General features: G+C 48.2%; 1 protein-coding gene across 2 annotated transcripts in view; it reads left to right on the forward strand.

Annotated features, from left to right (window-relative positions):
* Nucleotides 1-18,388, forward strand: part of PKP1 (plakophilin 1) — a 45,012-nt gene that overhangs the window by 9,248 nt on the left and 17,376 nt on the right. Inside the window, exons 1-4 of one of the 2 annotated variants that reach the window (XM_040536029.1) lie at nucleotides 7,054-7,140; nucleotides 7,237-7,661; nucleotides 16,188-16,332; nucleotides 18,060-18,267. In XM_040536029.1, coding sequence (XP_040391963.1) covers nucleotides 7,297-7,661; nucleotides 16,188-16,332; nucleotides 18,060-18,267 — 718 coding nt within the window. In that variant the 5' untranslated portion in view covers nucleotides 7,054-7,140; nucleotides 7,237-7,296. Of the gene's footprint in view, nucleotides 1-7,053; nucleotides 7,141-7,236; nucleotides 7,662-16,187; nucleotides 16,333-18,059; nucleotides 18,268-18,388 lie in introns of those variants that run through there. The other variant, XM_040536028.1, reaches the window with a different exon arrangement.

Consider the following 18,388-nt stretch of genomic DNA (forward strand, 5'->3'; position numbering starts at 1 on the left):
GGAGATCTGTCAGGTCAGGATGAATCAGCCCCTCTGGATGCCGAGCTCCTGCCACCGGGAGCTGGGTCGGAGCAGCCACCTACCAGGCAGACGGCTGCACTCAGGGGCGATGAGTCCCAAGTGCCATTGGCACGCTGGAACTTATAACCTCAAACCTAAATCTGCCTAACAAGCCTAACAGACATCAGGCTCCCCAGCCGCACCGAGGAACCTCCTCCATTTTGTTTCTTCCAGAAGTGTGTTAAGGGTTTACACACATCCAATATGAGCCTCCAGCTTGGGTTAACTTTATTTGAACTTACTTGAAATCCACGCAGGTTCTAGGCATTCTGAAAATATTTCCTTTCTGTAATTCCCGGATTGTAAGACAGGGAAAAGAAGATAAAGCAAATCTATTTTTGAAGTAAAGATTGCTGAACTTCTCTCCTGGTGCTGTGAATGTTTCTGTGAAGTCCCAAAGGCCTTTGAGATGCAGAGGCAAATTCAGACATTTCAGGGCAATGACCTGGTAGAGGGCCAGGAAAGTTGCTTACTCTTAATGCTTCTGAAATTTAAAGGATGTCATAGGCAATCCATGTCCATGTCACTGCTTCACAGCACCTGCAGCTCAAACTGCCTTTATCAGTGGCTGTAAATGACATAGCAAGGAGGTATGTCATCTACCCGGTCCCACCTGCAGCTCTTAAAAATTATTATTCCTGACTTACTGCTTTTGTCTGGTTTTGTATCTTATTGGAAATCTCAAGGTTTTGCTTCTGAGTTTTCTTCCCAACCTTATGAGATACTGGTGTTCAAATATTAGAGCAAAAGAAATTATACAAAGGGCTTCCTAAAATTGCTGTTGTCAGCTCTCTCTGGATTGGTCAACAGTTCTGGGTAAAACCTTTGACTTACCCATTATTAAAGATTATTTTCTGATTATTCCCACTGCGGCATGCCTTGTTCATAGCATTGCTGTAAGTAGCTTTGTAATGAGTAATTACTAGCGGTGTAGGTAACAGAGAAGTCAGTGGGACTGCTCCAGAGGGATGCACTCCTCCCTGCCCCTGGGGGCAGCACAGCAGGACCCCAGCCCATAGCTGCACTGTTCCCTTGTCTGACGTGCAGCCTGCAGGGCTGAAGTCCCTGGTCCCATCCACACAGAGACCGCAGTGGGATGCAGCAAATGGTGGGATGCAAACCTCTCTGCCTTAGGCCACCGGTCACGGTTAGTTTGAGCCAGGTGCTGTTGAGCTCGGAAGACCTGTAGGGACGTTTGTCACCGTGCTGACGATGCAAGTCGTGCATGGCCAGCAGCTCCCAAAGCCATGGGAGCACAGGAGCTCTGCCCGAGGACAGGTCCCTCTGAAGGTGCAGAGGTGGCCCCAATTTATACGGACAGGCCCGGGGGTGCTTTGAGTGGGCTCAGCTGGGCGCCCACAGCAGCATAGTCATGGCAGGAGAGGTCTCAGCACAGGCTGACACCCCCATGGCACCCAGAAATGGGATCTGTTCAGCACCAGGCTTGAAGCCACTGCCACAGTCTGGTGTGCTGCCCACCCCACCTGCAGACAGCTTTGGAGATGGTACCCAGAGCCTAAGGAAGGCAAGGCTAAGAAAAGGCAGTAAGAGGAGCCAGGATCACACCATCAGCAGAGGAGACCCTGAGGGGCTTCATTCCCATCTGCTTTGTGCCTGGGTCTGCTGTTGGCAGACAGTCAGGGGGGTCCAGATGCTGGACAAGATGCAGAAGCACACCAGGACACTGTGCCACTGCCTCCACGGGGAGGAAATCTGCCGGCAGGATCCGGCCAGGCCGGGGGTGCCCCTTGGGTGGGTGGGTGCAGGACGAGCAGCTCCTCATCCTCACTGTGGGCTGGGGCTTGTGAGCTACATCTCTGGGAGCAGCTCAGCTCCCAGCCCGAGGAATATTTGGCATCTCTGCTGCTGTTGAAGCAGTTAACAGCGGTTCCTGATGCGGAACAGCTGGGGACCAGTGGCTACTGGGCCACCAGGGCTCTGCTGCCCTCAGCCACCACCAGGCTCAGCGCTGCACTGGCGCACCCAGCTTGGTTTCTGCAGCAATCACGTCTGTTGAGATACCAATGCCAGGCATGCATTTTGGTGATCCCGTGGCACAAGAGACAGTATGCAGATTCCTAAGCAAATTTCTCTGGAAGAAAGTTGCAGAGGTTTCTCTCCCAAATGTGTTGTCTGCATGAGCGGTATTGGCCATGAGATGTGCCCTCCCGCAGCCCAGTGCCCTTCTAACAGGCAGGGGCGCTGTCTGCTGCCCCTGGACAAAAATCCCCCAGCTCTAGCGGGAGCTTTGTCCCATAAGAATTTCAGGACAAAATTTGTCATTTGCTATGATGACACATTCAAGGTGTGTTTTCTTTTTTTTTAAAGAAAAAAAAAAAAAAAAAGAAAAAAGGAGGGGGTAGAGTTAGGCAAGCTTATCAAAGGATTTATCAAGGATTTATAGTTGCTGCACGTCACTGCTTGGTCAGATCCTGGTCTCCCTGTGAGGTTTCCCAAGAAGCTTTATGCTTTGGAATAGCTGGATTGTTGCCTTCCCTGGCCAGAACAAACTGAACCATCTTCTGCATAAAGAAGCAGATGAGAAGGCAGATGGAACTACAGCATCCAGGAGAGGTGGGGAAAAATGTTTCAAAAATGGAATAACAATGTATTTGCTGGTTTTGCAATTTTTCTCCCTGCACTGGAGTGTGTAGCAGGCAGCAGTGAAAGCATTTCGCAAGTAGCATCAAGAGTTTTCCCCACCCATCATTCAGGGTGGGACGCTGTCATGCTGCATTGCCTGTGCTTTGCCCTGCAGCCTGGGAGAAACCTGCTCTTGACGTGTTTATTCGGAGTCCTTTACTTCTCTCTGTCTGCTAGTCTAGAAACAAACAAATTGCAAGGGAAAAAATTAGAGCTAGGTAATGAACTGATCGCGTCCTTAGATGCAGAAGTCAGAAACACCCAGTTATCTGGGAGGGCCACCGACCGGAATGCACAGCTGGGATCTGAGCACGATTCTGCACCGGGCAAGTCAGAGACTTCCTCCATGCTCCAGAGGAGAAGGCCTTTGCCTCTTAAACAGAGGATTTTCTGGAAGAAAAGGCAGAAAAGGACCCATAGTGAACGACTGAAATAAAGCCATTTTGACTTTCTCTCCAGCACCATTCTTTTTCCTGGTTGGAACAAGAGGCTAGAGACATTTATTCACCTGTCTGGTGTGAGCGCTGGGTGTCACAGTTAGTGCTCCTTAAGTGGGCATTCATCTCAGACTGAGAGCTGGTGCTCCAAAGCACTTATTAATTTAAAGGCAGGTCTTTGCTGCTGCTGGTTGAGGGAAACATTTAGTCCTTGGGCCTGATAAGAGCACCTGCGTGCTATCAGCGCTCATCTTCACTTCCTTTCCTCCCCGTGCCTCCCCTCCTTTTTTTAATATGAATGAACGGCTCCCAAGGCTTGGCCTCAAATGTACAGGCTCGTTTCAGAGTAGGGAGGAAAAGTTCAGGCTAACATTTGGGATGCTGCACGTGAGCAGCATCCTGCATTCCAGGAGAGACCTGGAGAGCTGCCCTGACCTCTCAAGTCCCATAGGAGAAGGCTCGGTGACAGCCACCGCTCTTCTGAAATGATTTCTAGATCTTGTAGGGCAGAGGGAATCACTGCTTTCTGCCTCCACCCTGCTTTGAGGGAATTCCTTGTCTTTTCCAGCATTTCTAAAGGGTGGAGGTGTGGACCTGGCCCGCCTCCCCCGTGCAAACACCCACAAGCAGTGGGCAGATGCAAGTCAAGGTGTTAGGAAATCTGGGCGGTTTATGAGGTTTGAAGGTGAGAGATTGATTATTTCCTTTCACTAATGCCATTCTGCAGAGGGAGAGCTCACCCTACACACATAATTGCATCAGCAAAAATTAGGAGATGGTTGTCAAGTGGCTCTTCGGACCACAGACTGTGTAATGGCATCGCCTTCACTGTTAGCAGTGAAGGTCTCTGGCTTAGCTTGGGGAACATCTGCAGTGGGGATGTGGGTCTTAGTCTGAGAAAGCCGCTCTTAAGGCACGGATGTGGCACTTTGCCGAGATCAAGAAGCGATCGGGTCAGCTACATCGGTGTGAGGATTTGTGGGGACCATTTGGCACACAGATCTGAAATCCGCTGAAGCTGGCAGGAGGCTCCTCATCGATTTGGAGGTTTTGGTGCAGGCTCCTGTTGCAAAGAGGAATTCTAAGATACCTATTAGGTCCGTGCCACTTGAAAGAGATTTAAATGGGCTCAGCCAAGCATCTGGTAGCATCAGCAATAAAAGTCATGCACTGACTTTGGTAATGAGCTTCACATCACACGGGAACTATTTTCCCATGAGTTTGCAAAAGGCCTCCCCGCCCTGCCAGGGCCTGCACCGACTTGCCACTCAGGGCTCCCTGTGTTGCAGAAAGGAGACTTTCCAAACAGGCGGTCGCTTTGCTTCACCCTTCCCAGGGCTGGCAAGAAGGAGAACAATGTTGTGTGCCACTATAAAACGCAGCAGGAAATACAGAATTGATAATTCCCACCTATAAACACGGACGCACTCACACCTTCCCTTGCCCGCTCTGCTGGCAGATATCCCATGCGAGTGCACTGGAAAGCAAACGATAGCTTTAGCTAAATAACAAGCTAGCTCTTCCACGGTTAGCTGAATTGGCTTCAGCAAATGCCCAGGGGCTCCATGGCTCTGCCAAGCTTCTGACAGCCCTGCGAAATAATCCCAGCTTATACTGACTCATAAGGCACTGTGACAGGGCTCCCATCTAACAGGCTGCTGCTCTGTCCTACGAGCCCTGAGCCCTGAGAGTGGGTTCCCCGCTCCATGAGCCACCAAAGGCCACCCTGCACCTCCCCGTCCCTCGCTATCCCTGTTTCTGAGCGAGTAGCCAGGAAAATGAAGAAAAAAATGAGGATATTATCACCCTTAGAAGGATGTACTCATCCCCAGCGGTACCCCATGGCTTCCTGAAAGGTCATTTTGGCATTGTTGTGTGCTCTGGTCAAAGCAAAACCAGGATGGAGAGCACCTCTGCAGTGTGGCCACCATGAAATTTTCAGTGGGCCTGCCCCACTGCTGCAGGAGCCCCCGAGACTCATTATGTTTGCCCATGTGCCTCGTCCTTGCTCTTCTTATCGCATGCAAATTCTTTTTCCAAATCCCTGGGAGCTCTGCAGAATGCACCAAACCTGTTATCTGCCGTGCTGCAGTACTAACAGGTTTTTTCTGTATCCTCTGGAGTAAATGCAAAGAGAATTTTGTCCCCTTGCAGCAATTCACCTGTTTAGATGCAAACCTGCAGAATGAAAGTATCAAAACGACTTCTGACTTGTGCTCAAGTGGCAGAGCAATCTGGGTCCAGTGTAACCGGACTGAAGTGTTCCTTCTTATCCTGACGGCATGCCTGCTGCGCAACCCATTCTGAGTTTTCAGCCGTTACTTGTGCAAGTCTCTGGGACGCAGCAGAGAGGATTCACTGCATTCCTGAAGATCAGTTTGTTAATGGAATTATTTGGCTTAATTAATTAGCATAATGACAATTCTGTAGAGTGTTGGAGGCAGAAATGATGCTGAGTGTGCTCAGGGCTGGGATGAAATGGGGCAGAGCAGCGGGATTAGGGTGATCCTGCATAGGACACCAAGTTCTTTTTGCATGGTGTTTCTAGGTTAGAAAAAGAAAAAAAAAATGTGTATATATATATATATTTAGATAGGTACAGGACCACTGCATCAGGCACAGGCTTTTCACACCTTGTGCCATGAATTTACATGGAAATACCAAGGTGCCAGTGCTTGACTTTTCTCTCCCAGCCCAAGGGACCCTTGGGCAGCTGTTGCAAAAAGAGGCATCCAAAGTGCATCTGCTTAAAGCTCAGTGAGGAAAAAAGCCCTCGGCCCGAGAAGAGACCACAGATTAGCTTTTCCCAGATAAAGCAAAGGGAGATGAGGCAAGCCTTCAGGAGGAGAAGGTCTCTGTCACCATCTTTATCCTTTAGTTCTTTTCATGCCTCTTTGCTCTGTTTCTCTGAGAAGTGCTTGCCTGGGTGCAGAGGGATACAGTGGAAAAACTTGGCATCATGGGGCAAACAGCACTAAAATAGCTTTAATTTTTTAACCTTTCTGGAACACACACCTTTGTGACTTGTTTCCCAGGACTGACATCCAGAAGCTGTAGCATTGCAAGAGAATGTTGGATCCAGTCCTGGTGTACTTGGGGAAAATCTGGAGTACTTTTGGTGAAGTGGTGGAGACATTTCAAACTGACAGCAGGACAACTAGAGCTATCATTTGTTTTGACTAATTGCAGTGGGATTTTTACTGTCTTATCCCCTTTCTTTCCTTCTTTCTTTCTTTGCTTAATTTCCTGGCTTACTCATGTCATTTCTTACATCACATCCCACATTGTTCTCAAAGTATCCCATTGTACAAGCTGACACAACACACCTTGTAATTCATAAGCAGATATTCATTGTCCCCACTGCTTTCTTGGCACAATGAGATTCAAGAATCCCTTCTTACCGCTTTCTCACTCCCTTTAGTCCCTTTCTAAGGATTTCACAGGTGGAAGGGGAACAAAATACCATAAGGAAATTAAAAATAAATGCAGGCAGTGCTCGAAGGTCAGAATGGCTCAGCATTCTCTGTGATGGCAAGAGATGGGATGTGACCTTTCACGATGTGTAAGGTCTTCAGCTCCTGTGCTTACAAGTTGGGTTAGACCCCATGTGTTAGAAACAAGGCATTTGCTCTGGTGGCAGGTTCATGTTTGAGCTTTCACCTCTGATACCAATTTCTTGGATGCCACATCCCAGTGACTGAGACCCCAGATTTCAAGGGAGGGTTTGGCACCCTTGTAAGGGCTGCAGGTAGGCTGAACTCCCAAACATTCTGATGTTTGTGCTGAGCTTGGCACATAAACACCTGGTGAACTGTGATGAGAATGAAGTATGCAGAATTCGATTCAGCTGCTCAAGGGGTTGACACTTAAAATTAGTCAGCTCAGGTGCAATGTATTTGTGGGTCTGTGCAAGGAGGCTGGTTCTGGTCTTCCTTCCAGGCTCACACAGCAAAGACCAGGAGATGGGGCCAGAAAAACCCCAGAGTGACAAACGAATTTGGTAGCTGTGATATCCATGCATGAGTGGGCTTGGCAATGCTGATTTCCATCTCAACCTTTCCTAATTTTTGTTGTCTCCCCTCTTGTTGTTGATCAGCTGTACAATGGGACCCTGAAGCGGGATGTGGAGAACCGGCGCTACAGCTCGTACAGCCAGATGGAGGGCTGGGGCAGCAAGCACTACAGCAAGGCTGTCTGCAGCCCCACCAGGGCCGGCAGCGATTACTGCTTTGTGCAGAACATCAAGAGCAGCCGGAGTGAGCCCGACCTCTACTGCGAACCACCCCGGGGCACGCTGAGGAAGAGTCAGGTGGGGGGCCGGGCAGAACACAAGGCAACCTTGAACCGCCAGAGCATCTACAGCAGCTGTAGCACTCAGCAAGGAACTACCAGGACAAGTAAAAAAATGCCAGCGCGGGCCCTCTCCTGCCCCTCCAGCAACAAGCCCGATGTGGTCTATGCCCAGCCCGTGATGAGCGGCAAGCAGGAGGTGGTTTATGGACAGACTCATTCCAGCTCCAGGTAAGTCTGCTGCCATGGGATGAACCTGAGTAAATGCTGACATCTGCTTTGGAGGTTTGTCCGTCTGAGCTAGTAACCTGAGCTGCTTTACAGCCACTGGGGAGCTGGTCACCATGCTTAATCGCATCCTGCAGTGGCACCTAAAGTGGGTCAGATGAGTCATGCTCAAAGGGCTTATTTCTCTTTATGGACTATGGAGGGAAAGCAATGTGGTTGGCTCAGTGCGAATGTCTCTGCTGCAGCTGTGGGATGCTGGTCAAGATGACGGCTGGTGTCTCGGTGGTGGTATTGGCCGACAGCTCCTTTGCAAGATGAGGGTGGGGACGTGAAGAGTGAAAATGCTGATGTGCACTTTGGGTGTCACACTGCTCTGATTTGGCAGAAAACCAACCTGAAAAAAAAACTAAAGCTAAGGAGGTGGTTCCTGAGGGTCTGACTCAGAGCAGAGCTGAGAACCTGGTGAGCAGTCGTATTTACCCTTCTGGCTTTCCACCCAGTCCTTGCTTCATTCCCCCAGAAGATCTGATTTAGGTTCCAGAAAGAAATGAGTCAGAAACTGGAAAAAAAAAAAATCCTCATTGGAATTATTTACCTGGCCAGGAGAGAGGAAAGAATGGAAGCTGTTCACTTCCTTCCTGTCCAGAGCATTTAGTTCCGTTGGGCCAGGAATTATGGAGGATTGTCCTTTATATCTCAGTTAGCACCAGGTCACTTCTTGCAAATGTTTCCTACAACAGTAGGGAATGTAAAACAAACCAGTGAGTTTAGACTCCACCAAGCTGATATTTCTGTGCAATGCAGCGGAGGTTTCATCCCAAAATAAACCCAGCAAAACAACCAACCAACCAACAACAACAACAAGCACCAAAACAAAAACAAAAAAAACACCCAACCTACCAAATAAAAAAAAATCAGTGGGATTTTGATGGCATTGCAGTGATGTTTATTGAAAACTGCCCTGATGCTGATAGCCACACTGCCTCTAACTTTGGAGCATAAAACATATTCTGGTGCTTAAGTAGTCTTGGAAAATATCTTGCTCAAGGTTGTGATGCTTTATTGGTCTAGGGAAAGAGGGTCTGCATCTTCCATAGGCGTTCCCAGGGGCAGCTGCACCACCATTGCTGCATCACTGGCAAACGGGGCTTGCTCTGCGCCACCCCAGGAGATGTCCCATCTCCCACGCAGGCACTGCAGTTTGTCGCGCAAACCCTGGAAGCTCCTGAGCTCATTTCTCATGGTCCCTGGTGCAGAAGGGAATTTGCATGCTGCAGAATAAGTAAGAGGCTATTTAACAGGGAGTATAGTCTTTGTTACAACTCACACCAAAGGCTGGATTTTGCTGAGCTTCTGACCCAAGGTGTGTTGCAGATACTGAGAAAACTCCCCCTCATGGTCAGCAGTGTGAGCCAGATTGTGCCCTTGTTCACATCTGAATGTTGATGTCCAGATTTCTCTGGCTAATTCTCTGCTCAACCTCCTTCATTTCACATTGAGTAGGGGAAATAGGTCCCAGAGTGTGTATGCCAAGGAAGGTCACTTGCCCGTTAGCATGTTGACATGAAGCCTTGGCTTCCCATGTGCCCAGTTCCCTTCAATTTAACACATGCAAAATTAGTCCTAGCTAACCTGGAGCACCAGTGGTATTGGCTTGCTCATTTCAGAAGCTTTGTAATTCCTCTGGAATGGGAAATGGAGACATTACATAAACTGGAAGTAACTTGTTCCAGGGAATTTCTGAGTAAAGAGCATAAAGGTGTAGTGGGAGTGATGGCAGAATGACTGAACATGGGACTGCAACTGGCTTCTGCATGGGGAAACCAAGGCTTCTGAGAAACCAGTCCCAGGCAGGCTTTTCCACTGTGCTGTGTAGCATTATAGCTGTAGACTTGGTCATTGCTTTGGAAAGATCACTAGAAGAATAATGGCACTTTCCAAAGAGGGGGAGAACTCCTGTTGCGGGAGGAATACTCCCCAGTGCCGGATGCCCTTTGGTCAGGGAGTGGCTGCATTTAGACAGTTCTCCTGGCTTGGGGCATTGCTCATCTGGCAGAACTGGTTTTGGTGTGGAAACGAGGGCTTCAAGTCCTGGGCTCAACGGGGGCTGTGTCCCCTGCGTGAATCTGATCTGGCTGGGGCACACCCCCGTGCTTCGCATGAGACTCACTGCAGAGCCGGATGGGTTTGGAGAGCAGTTTGGGCAAGCACTTCTGCTCCTGGCTCAAAGGAGTTGAGGTTGGCAGTTGTTGTCGTCATAATTTTGGTAACATACCAAGGAGTTGTCGTCTTTGGAAAAATGATGTATTTGGGAGGCCAGCTGCCCTTACAGAGATGTGGCAGGTTGCTGTTAGCCTCGGTCTGGGGTGTGCTTTTGTTGGGAAGGGGCCCTCTGGAGATGGGTTAGGACCATGCCTGGGCTCTCTTTGCTGTGTAGGACCATTTCTGGTCGGAGGAGTCTGCACTTGGAGCTGATCTGCATTTGAGTAGCCTAATCTTTGGGTAGGGAGAGGTTTGCTTGTAGGCAACCCATTATTAGCGGCTGCATGCCGGAAGAGGGCTTAGCTGGGGAATAGCTGCTAGAGTTCCCTGTCCAAGGCTCTGTTCTTCCCTTGTGTTTGGTTTTCACCCTATGAACTTCCTGTGTATGTGGATAAGTTGTCTGCAGGCTGGAAAACAGTCTCAGTGGGCAAGGGAAGGGCCTGGCAGTGTCCAGGCTCCGAGAGGCGATCTGATGGGGAGATTTCCACTGCGGTGAGAGGGGCTGGAGGCAGCGGCGAGCCACTGGGTCTCTTTATTAAGGAACTGCTCTGTAATGTGGTGGCTTTGAACAGTGTCAGTGCCGGTGCAAGAGCTCTGCTCTCGAGGTTTCTCCTGCTCCGTGTCTGATCTTCTGTTTGGGTAGTGTGAGATGAAAATGGGGACATTTGGCGTTCCCAGGTAGTGAGAGTGGTGCGTGGATATCTAAATACTGGGCAGTGAGAGCTCTCTAGCTCTGGGTACCGAGCAGTCCCTCCAGCAGAAACAGCATTTGGTCACAAAGTTATGTAATTTCTGGAATTGTTTGTGTGATTGTTTCCATTTATTGAACCAGCTTTGGCTGTATAAGACGTGGAAGAGCTGTGTCTTCAATAACTGTCTTTCAGAAGAGTCTCTCCTCTTACAGCAATGACTCTAGGTGAGGAAAGTGCCTTTCCTCCAGCTAGCTGTTGGGTAGTTTAACACCTAAATATTTTGGGGAAAAAGCTTGTGCCATAAAGTAAAATATGCTGTGGGGTTTTACTTGCCCCGTGACACTGGCTCTGGTGATGAAATCTGAGTTTGGCACCGTTTGTTCAGGTCGGGGGGTTAAACAGTACAGACCTGCTGTCAGAAACCTCCTCCTGAAGTCCCTTCTCTTCCACCACCCCTGTGGTTATGGCCCTGCCTCGGTGAGCAGAGTCGGGATGTCCCTTCCAGACATACTTCTCTACAGCCACTCAGGAGCTTAAGCCTTTGTAAGCATTATGTGATATCTGCAACAGCATTTCCAAGTTCAGCATCTCCGTCCTGGGCTCAGAAGTTCACAGGTTAATTTGGTGGCTCCTGCCCAAAGGCAATTACCAAAGTGCACCACACATATTTTGCCGGAATACAGCTCTCTGGAGCGAGCCCTTCTACCTGGTGGAGATGGAGGGAGACCTGCTGGTGCCCAGAGCACCCCCTTCTCCCCAGCAACCTTCTCCTTCCTGGGCTGCTGTTACACCCTGCAGATCTGCACCCTCTTGTCCTGGGAGGTGGCAGCAGCTGTGGTTTCAGCACCTAGTGAAGACACACACATGGTAGCCCCTCTTAACCACTTCCTCTGGCAGACAGCACTTTTCTGCTGTGGCAACAAACTCCAAGTGGCAGTGTGCCATCTGGAACTAGTCAGCAGCTTTTAGCTAAATACCATGAGACTGGGGAGTGAAGCTTCTACGCCCTCCTGGCTCACCAAGTAGCGATAACGAGAAGCAGTAATAAAGGGTGTGATATTTAATGCATCCTATAAATCTTTGAGTCTTTTTCCTCCTCCAGCTAGAACTCAAAGCACAGGAAGAGTAGTGCTGCCACTGGCTGATGTTGCTTTAGCTCTGCTTGCAGATGTGGTGCACTTAGTGCTTTGTACGTTGTGTTCAGATGGGACCGACAGCTCTGGCTGGGTTGGTGACACATGGTGCAAGTGACTTGGCAAAAGTCTGTGCCATGTCCAACTGGTTGCATGCGCCTTGCTCCAACAGGAGGTGCCTGCATCTGAGCCAGTGCCCCCGTTGCCCCTGCGGAGATGCAGTCAGTGGCCAAGGGAGCTGAAGTCTGGGTAGGTCAGTGAGTTACCTGCTGGCAAAGTCAGTGCCTCTCCGTGCACTCCAGGGACCCAGGTGACTGCCTCAGCTGGAGGTGCTACTGAGAGGCCAGACCAAACCCAGCCCTTGTGAAGGATTTGGGGTATTCTCCTTTGTAAAGATGAAGAGGAGAGTTGGGGTGTCTGCTTGCATTCCCCAGCACAGGGGGTTGTTGATGCAGATCAGGAGCCATCAATGGGCACCCAAAATATGAGTTGTCTTCCATTATACTACATGCACCTATGGCCTCATTTTAAGACATTGATACATTTCTCTTTGGTGTTCTCTATGCATGGGAGGAAGAACATAAAAAATGTAATTATTGCTCAGGTGAAAGCAAGTGCCTCTCAAGGGACCTGGCAATATGTAGTATTTTGGTGCAACACTGTTAAGGACCTGGCTGGTGGCTATGGAGGAGGCTGGGGCAACCTTTTGGATCTTCAGTATTGCAAAAGCACTGTTCACGTATGGTCACATCTGCCTATGGTAACTCTGGCTTGGCCCAAGCTGAGCTGCAGCAGCCTCTGTGAGCTGTGGTTAACTTTAGGGACAGTAACTGTGTGTCCTGAAACCATACATTCCTAGGCAGAAGCTCAGTCCCTCTGGAAATGTTCTAAACAAGGAAAACACAGAAAAGTTATTGAAAGAGTCAGAAAGGTATTTATGGGGTTTTCTGATAGATCTCTTTTGGGGGATTAACCGAAGGAAATCAGTATCAAAGCAGAAATTCTCCAGGACTGTGCCACACATGAACACAGAACCGTGTACAAAAGCAGACATCTTGATATTGTTTTGTGTTTATATGGGATAAGCTGCCTCTAAAAATGGCTGTTTCACTATGCTGGCTCTGTGTGACGTGAACTTGTCTGCACGGTGCATTTGCATCCAAAGCAACTGCAGGGGAGCTGTGCATGATGCTGTCCTGGTGCAGTTCATACCACAGCTTGCACGTGGTGAGGATCTCCTTGTCCCTGACTCAGTGTCCATCTCCCTGGTATCTACCCACCAAGCAAAGCCCGAGGGGAAGCTTCATCTGAGCTCTCAGTGCCATCAAAACCTGGGTGGAGTCCCGTGGACAAATGTGGCTGCTTGGCATGGAACAGCACTATTGGTTTGCTTCTGCATGGCCTGGCTCTGGGAGGCTTGGATGTGCTGGGTTCACTCAAGGTTTTGAGTGTCTTCACTCTCATTTTGTTAATGAACAATGCAATTTGTTACAGTTTTCTAGCTTCCTCTTCTCCTGGGGCTTAACAACCTTAACAACCAGGATGGAGGCTTAGATCTGCTCAACACAAACTAATCTGTTAATACAAAGTGAACAAAAGAATTTAGTATCAAACTAGAGAATTTCCCTTTCTGTGATACTGACACTCTTAAGTATTTGTTTCCCTTCCACACCTGAATCTGATCATCTAATTTGTCTCCTGATGAATCATTTCTAATTGAGGTCTCTCCTTACTCTGATTGCTTCTTTCTTGTGGAAGAAGAACAACCTTTGGAGCTCTTCCTACCAGGCACATTGGCCCAGGTTGGAGATGGCTATGCTCCAAGAATTTGTCCTGGAGCAGACTGTTGTTCTCATGGTGTTGATCTGGGTAGGAACATCCCTGACTGGCTGACGAACAATCTCCTGTTAGCATGGGCCTTGCCAGGGTGATTCTGTTCTCAGCTGGGAGAAATCACTGCTGCTTCTCCAGGGGAACAGAGCCCAGCTGCTCACCCTCAGTGAACTGCTCCTGGCAGTGAGCCAGCAGAGGAAATGGATCTTTTCCCATCTTTCCCCATGCAGAACTGGATCTGTCTGCCTAGTTTTTCCCTGCCTAAAGAGGGCTTGGACCTCTTATTAGGTGGATGTGCAGGAAATTGCTTTCCTTCAATTGTTAGACAGATCAGGTATCCTTCTTTCTCATGAAAAGTGCTCCTGGTTCAGGGTTCTGTTTAACCTGGAAAATATATTTAAAAAAATAAATAAAACCACCACCAACAGACAAAACAGCATATTTACATATGCTGCATGACCACTGACCTGTTAGTTCTATTAATGTGCCTCCCTCCCTGTCCCACTGGCCCAGGTCTGAATTCTCAAGGAAGTCCCTCTGGTGCCATCTGTGCTGAGCCTGTCAGTGTTTCAGCTCTGTCGTGTGTCTCAGAGCAGATAAAAAAGATGAAGGGAAAATCACAGCATCCTGAACCTTACTGTGACTGAACCCAAACCAAAGATTTCTGAGGTTCCAAAGCTTCTAGTTTAACCTTCTTCTTTCCAATTCTGTGTTTCCTTGTTTCAAGTGGAATGGAAGCTTCTTGGAGCCATGTTTTAGTAGAGGTTCAAATGAAGAAAAATCATATGATGAAGTGCTGTGTTATTCTTAGAGTAGAAATAGAAGTGAAATAGTAGAAATAGAAGTTCATCTAACTTTAGTTATTGAACACTTAATGCAAGATTTCATCTAATTTCTCTATATCAACAGAGGCAGAGCTATCTCCAGCAGGCAGGTCTTCCTGTCTTAAGATAAATGCTGAAGACAGAGAGGCAAGTTGTTCTTTGGAAGCACCTATTTCTGTCTATTGACTACACAGGGGCTTAAATGAGTAATTTAAACTAGGTGCAACTTCATATATAGTCTCTCATCATGTCTTTCAGTGCACAGCATAGTTGTTGGCTTTTGTGTGGAATTTGCTATAGAGTTAGGATATTGTTCATAGACTCGTGCTGTGGGGAGGTGAGAGTCTTTAGATATTTGAGGACAAAATATTTTATCTAATTGTGAGCTGCTGGAGGTGGTGACCGTATCTGGGTGTCCTTTATAGAGCTTCATTCTTACATTTCTTTGGAACAATGAAAATGATTCTGCACACCGTGAGACTCAAAAAAAGTCACTCCCTCCTAGTAATAGTTAATATTTCAAATGTAATAGGTTCATTTAAAGATCTTTTTTAAAAAAAATCTCTGTTTTGTTAGAGTCTATTGGATTGTCTGACGATGCCAATCCATCCTAGCAAAGCCCGCAGTTTCTGGTTTCATCCACTGTTATCAAAATATTTCCCATTTGCATCCTGTCACTGCTGGAACTGTAATAACCGAACAGGAGCTTGGGGTTCAACTCCTCTCAGTCCTGAACTTCATGTGATTATTTACTCTGGTGCAAATTAACGCTGTGAGCTGAGATCCTGCTGCAGCCAGCTGCAAGCCCAAGGGGCAAGAATGCTAAGACAACAACTTTTATTAGACTAACTGATATAATTGGAAACACAGACAAGCTTTGCAGTTCAGAGCCCCTTCATCAGTATGAAAATATACATTTTTTCTAATTTGATGTGGTTAGGAGTCAATATCAGTAATATCATCAGGAATCAATATCAGTACTGCTAAATAAGTACAAGCCAAAGACAGCAAGACCTCGAGATTTTTAAACAAGGGGGTAGATCTCCAGCTGTTTGTATTTTACCCAAGGTTTTGCTCCTGCTCCAAGCCAGAGGTATTTGTAGCTTTCCTCCAGACTCTGCAGGTAGATTCTTTACCTATAACAGGGGATGACGACGATGACCAGCTTTTACAAAGAGCTTGGAGACTACTGACGTAAACGTGCCCTGGGAGCAGGATGTCTCAGTGCTATTATTAGTATTTCATAAACTCTTTTGTTTGTCCATTCCATCACTCCAGACATGCCTGTCACCTTTTCCTGTTCTAGCCTTCCAAGACCATCAGCTGCTCTCACAGTTTTGCTTCCACCACATCTCACATCAAAGGACCACACATTGTGGGAAAAGCATCTGCCTACTTTAGATTGTCCTAATAAACTGGCGGATGGTTTCATTCTTGTCCACTAATTCTTTCATGTGAGCACCAGTGAATACTGCTTCTCTCTTCCTTAATCCTTCTGCCTTAGACATAATTAGACTTCTAGCACCTCAACCAGAGGCTTTTATTTTCTGTCTCCCTTGTTTCTGCTGTTGGAGTGGGTCCATATTTCATTAGCCCTAGTGTTCCCTACCGTATCTTTTCCACTTTTATCATCTCTTTTTTGAGACTGAGAAATGCAATAGGGATTCACAATATGGTTTATGTGATAATATTTTGCATTTTGTATTTGATTCCTTCCTAACAACAACCAGTACTGAAGTAGCCTTTTCAGCTGAGAACTCAATGCTGCATTTCTCTTTAACATAGAATATGTGGTGATGAGATAGACGGCGGTACAATGACCATCCAGAAAGCCATACAACTTCTGTGCTCCTCCGATGACAAATACCAGGCCATGGGTGCTTATTACCTCCAGCACACCTGCTTCCAGGATGAGTCTGCCAAGCAAGAGGTGAGCAAATTCCTTCAGAGCTCTGCTGTCATACTGGATGTGGTGCCACATGAGGTGGATGAAATTGGTTGTCCTCAGTAGCAAGGTCCTTTTGATTTTCATGATGGAGCCTCATAACTCGTTAGTCTCACACAGGAGTTAATTAAGTAGGTTTTTTAACTATTAGTGGCCACTTTCTCTTAATAGCAGTCGGGTCAGTATTTTAACATAGGGGAATAGTTAGCAGGCAGCAGAGAAGGCTGTGACTGTGTTATCACCCTAACCCCCCGTGGTACAGATTGAAGGGTTAGGGTGATAGGGGAGCAGCTACCCAAACACAGAGTTGTCTTCTGGAGGCAACTGCACCTCCTTCCACATGAATTTTCTGCTATCTCTGAGCTGCAGTGTCAGAGCCACACAAAGTTGCCCTAAATCCCACTGTGATCTTCACTGTGCGTTGCTCAATGACATTTTGGTCATCTATTCAAGCCAACGGGTTCATCAGTGGTCACATACAAAGATGGTTGGCCAAACAGAAGGCCTCCTTACGGCAAAGTTCATTTTTCTTATGCTTTTGCTCTCTGCTACTAAATTCATGGCAACTTGCAGCAAGGGAGGCAGTTTCAACGCTGGATCTGCTGTAGCAAGACTGTCACAAAAGTTTATCTCCGTCCTGGCATGTTTGCAGTCATGTAAATGTGGGTTTCTCAAGACAGCATCTGCATGAAGGTGGCTTTCAGTTTTCTGGCAGCGTGGTGGAGCTGCACATGCTGGCACAGGGTGCAGATGTGCCTCTGTGTCCCGGTGCAGCTGAACCAAGTGCAGGGACCCCAGCCCACGTAGCAGTTGCTAATTGCAGTTTGACCACACCCTTCGTTACCGTTGAAAACAATGTGAGCACCCGCCTGTCCCATCGCTTCCCAGAAAGATGTGTTAGAGCAGGTATGTGAGTCATCTGAGCGCACACTTGGTTGCTTTTTTTTTTCTTTTTTAAAATGCGCTCATTCATTTCTATTGTCAGCAATTCTCCAGCCAATAAGTTTGTTTGTGCGAGCAGGCGCTCCATGTAGGCTCATGTCCCCAGCAGACTTGACACAGGAGAAATCCTTCAGCTGGAGCACCCAGTGCTTTGGAGAGCTCACCTGTTTTTTGTTTGTTTGTTTGTTTTTTGAGCAGGGAATTTGCTCTGCCTTCAAACACCCATGGTGTGCACGCGGTGTCCTGCAGCTTGGGGCTCTAGCCCCTTCCCAGTGCTACCCCTGCCCATACCCTTCCCTCTTCTCTGCTGGAGCATGGCCCATTGCTGCTGGCTGCCCCTGAGGGTGTTTACGCTCTGCCGTGACCACAGCTCAGCCTGTGATTTCAGGATGCAGATAAATTACCATGTCATGTCATTGCATTGCTATGGATGGCCCCTGTTGTAGGCAGGGCAACATTTTTGCTTGATGGAAACGGATGGAGGTAGGTGAAAGTTTGTGGGAGCAAACACATTTACATCAGCCAAAAATTCGGCCCATGGTCATTACTCATAGGCATCCACTTCTAGAGTCTGAGCTCTAACCTCAAGGACAGCACCCTGGTGCCATGACTGATGGCAAGAACCAGCCATGCTGTCTGAGGGCTCCAGCCATCCTCCTCTGCCAGGTCCTGTGAGTAGGTTCCACGCTGACTCCTTGCAATTATAGCTGTCCTTCTCCTGGCGATGCTCTGCACACCACTCCAATGTCAGCATGTCTCTCCTGGTGCAGGTCTATCGGCTCGGGGGAATCGCCAAGCTCGTCGAACTGCTCCGCAGCACAAACCAGAACGTACAGAGAGCAGCGGCTGGAGCCCTCCGAAATTTGGTCTTCAGGAATCCGACCAACAAGATAGAAACCCGGCGGCAGAATGGGATAAGGGAGTGTGTGAGCCTCCTACGGAGGACAGGGAACACCGAAATTCAGAAGCAGCTGACAGGTACATGACAGACCGCCAAGAGCCCCTCAGCTGGTGTCAGCCCAGACACCTTGAGCCTCCGAGGAGCTCATCCCTCTGCAAGCACCATGTTCCCATCTGCCTGTGGGCCGCGCTGCCCGAC

This window comes from Cygnus olor, chromosome 24, assembly GCF_009769625.2.
Source record: "Cygnus olor isolate bCygOlo1 chromosome 24, bCygOlo1.pri.v2, whole genome shotgun sequence".
Classification (NCBI taxonomy): Eukaryota; Metazoa; Chordata; class Aves; order Anseriformes; family Anatidae; genus Cygnus; species Cygnus olor.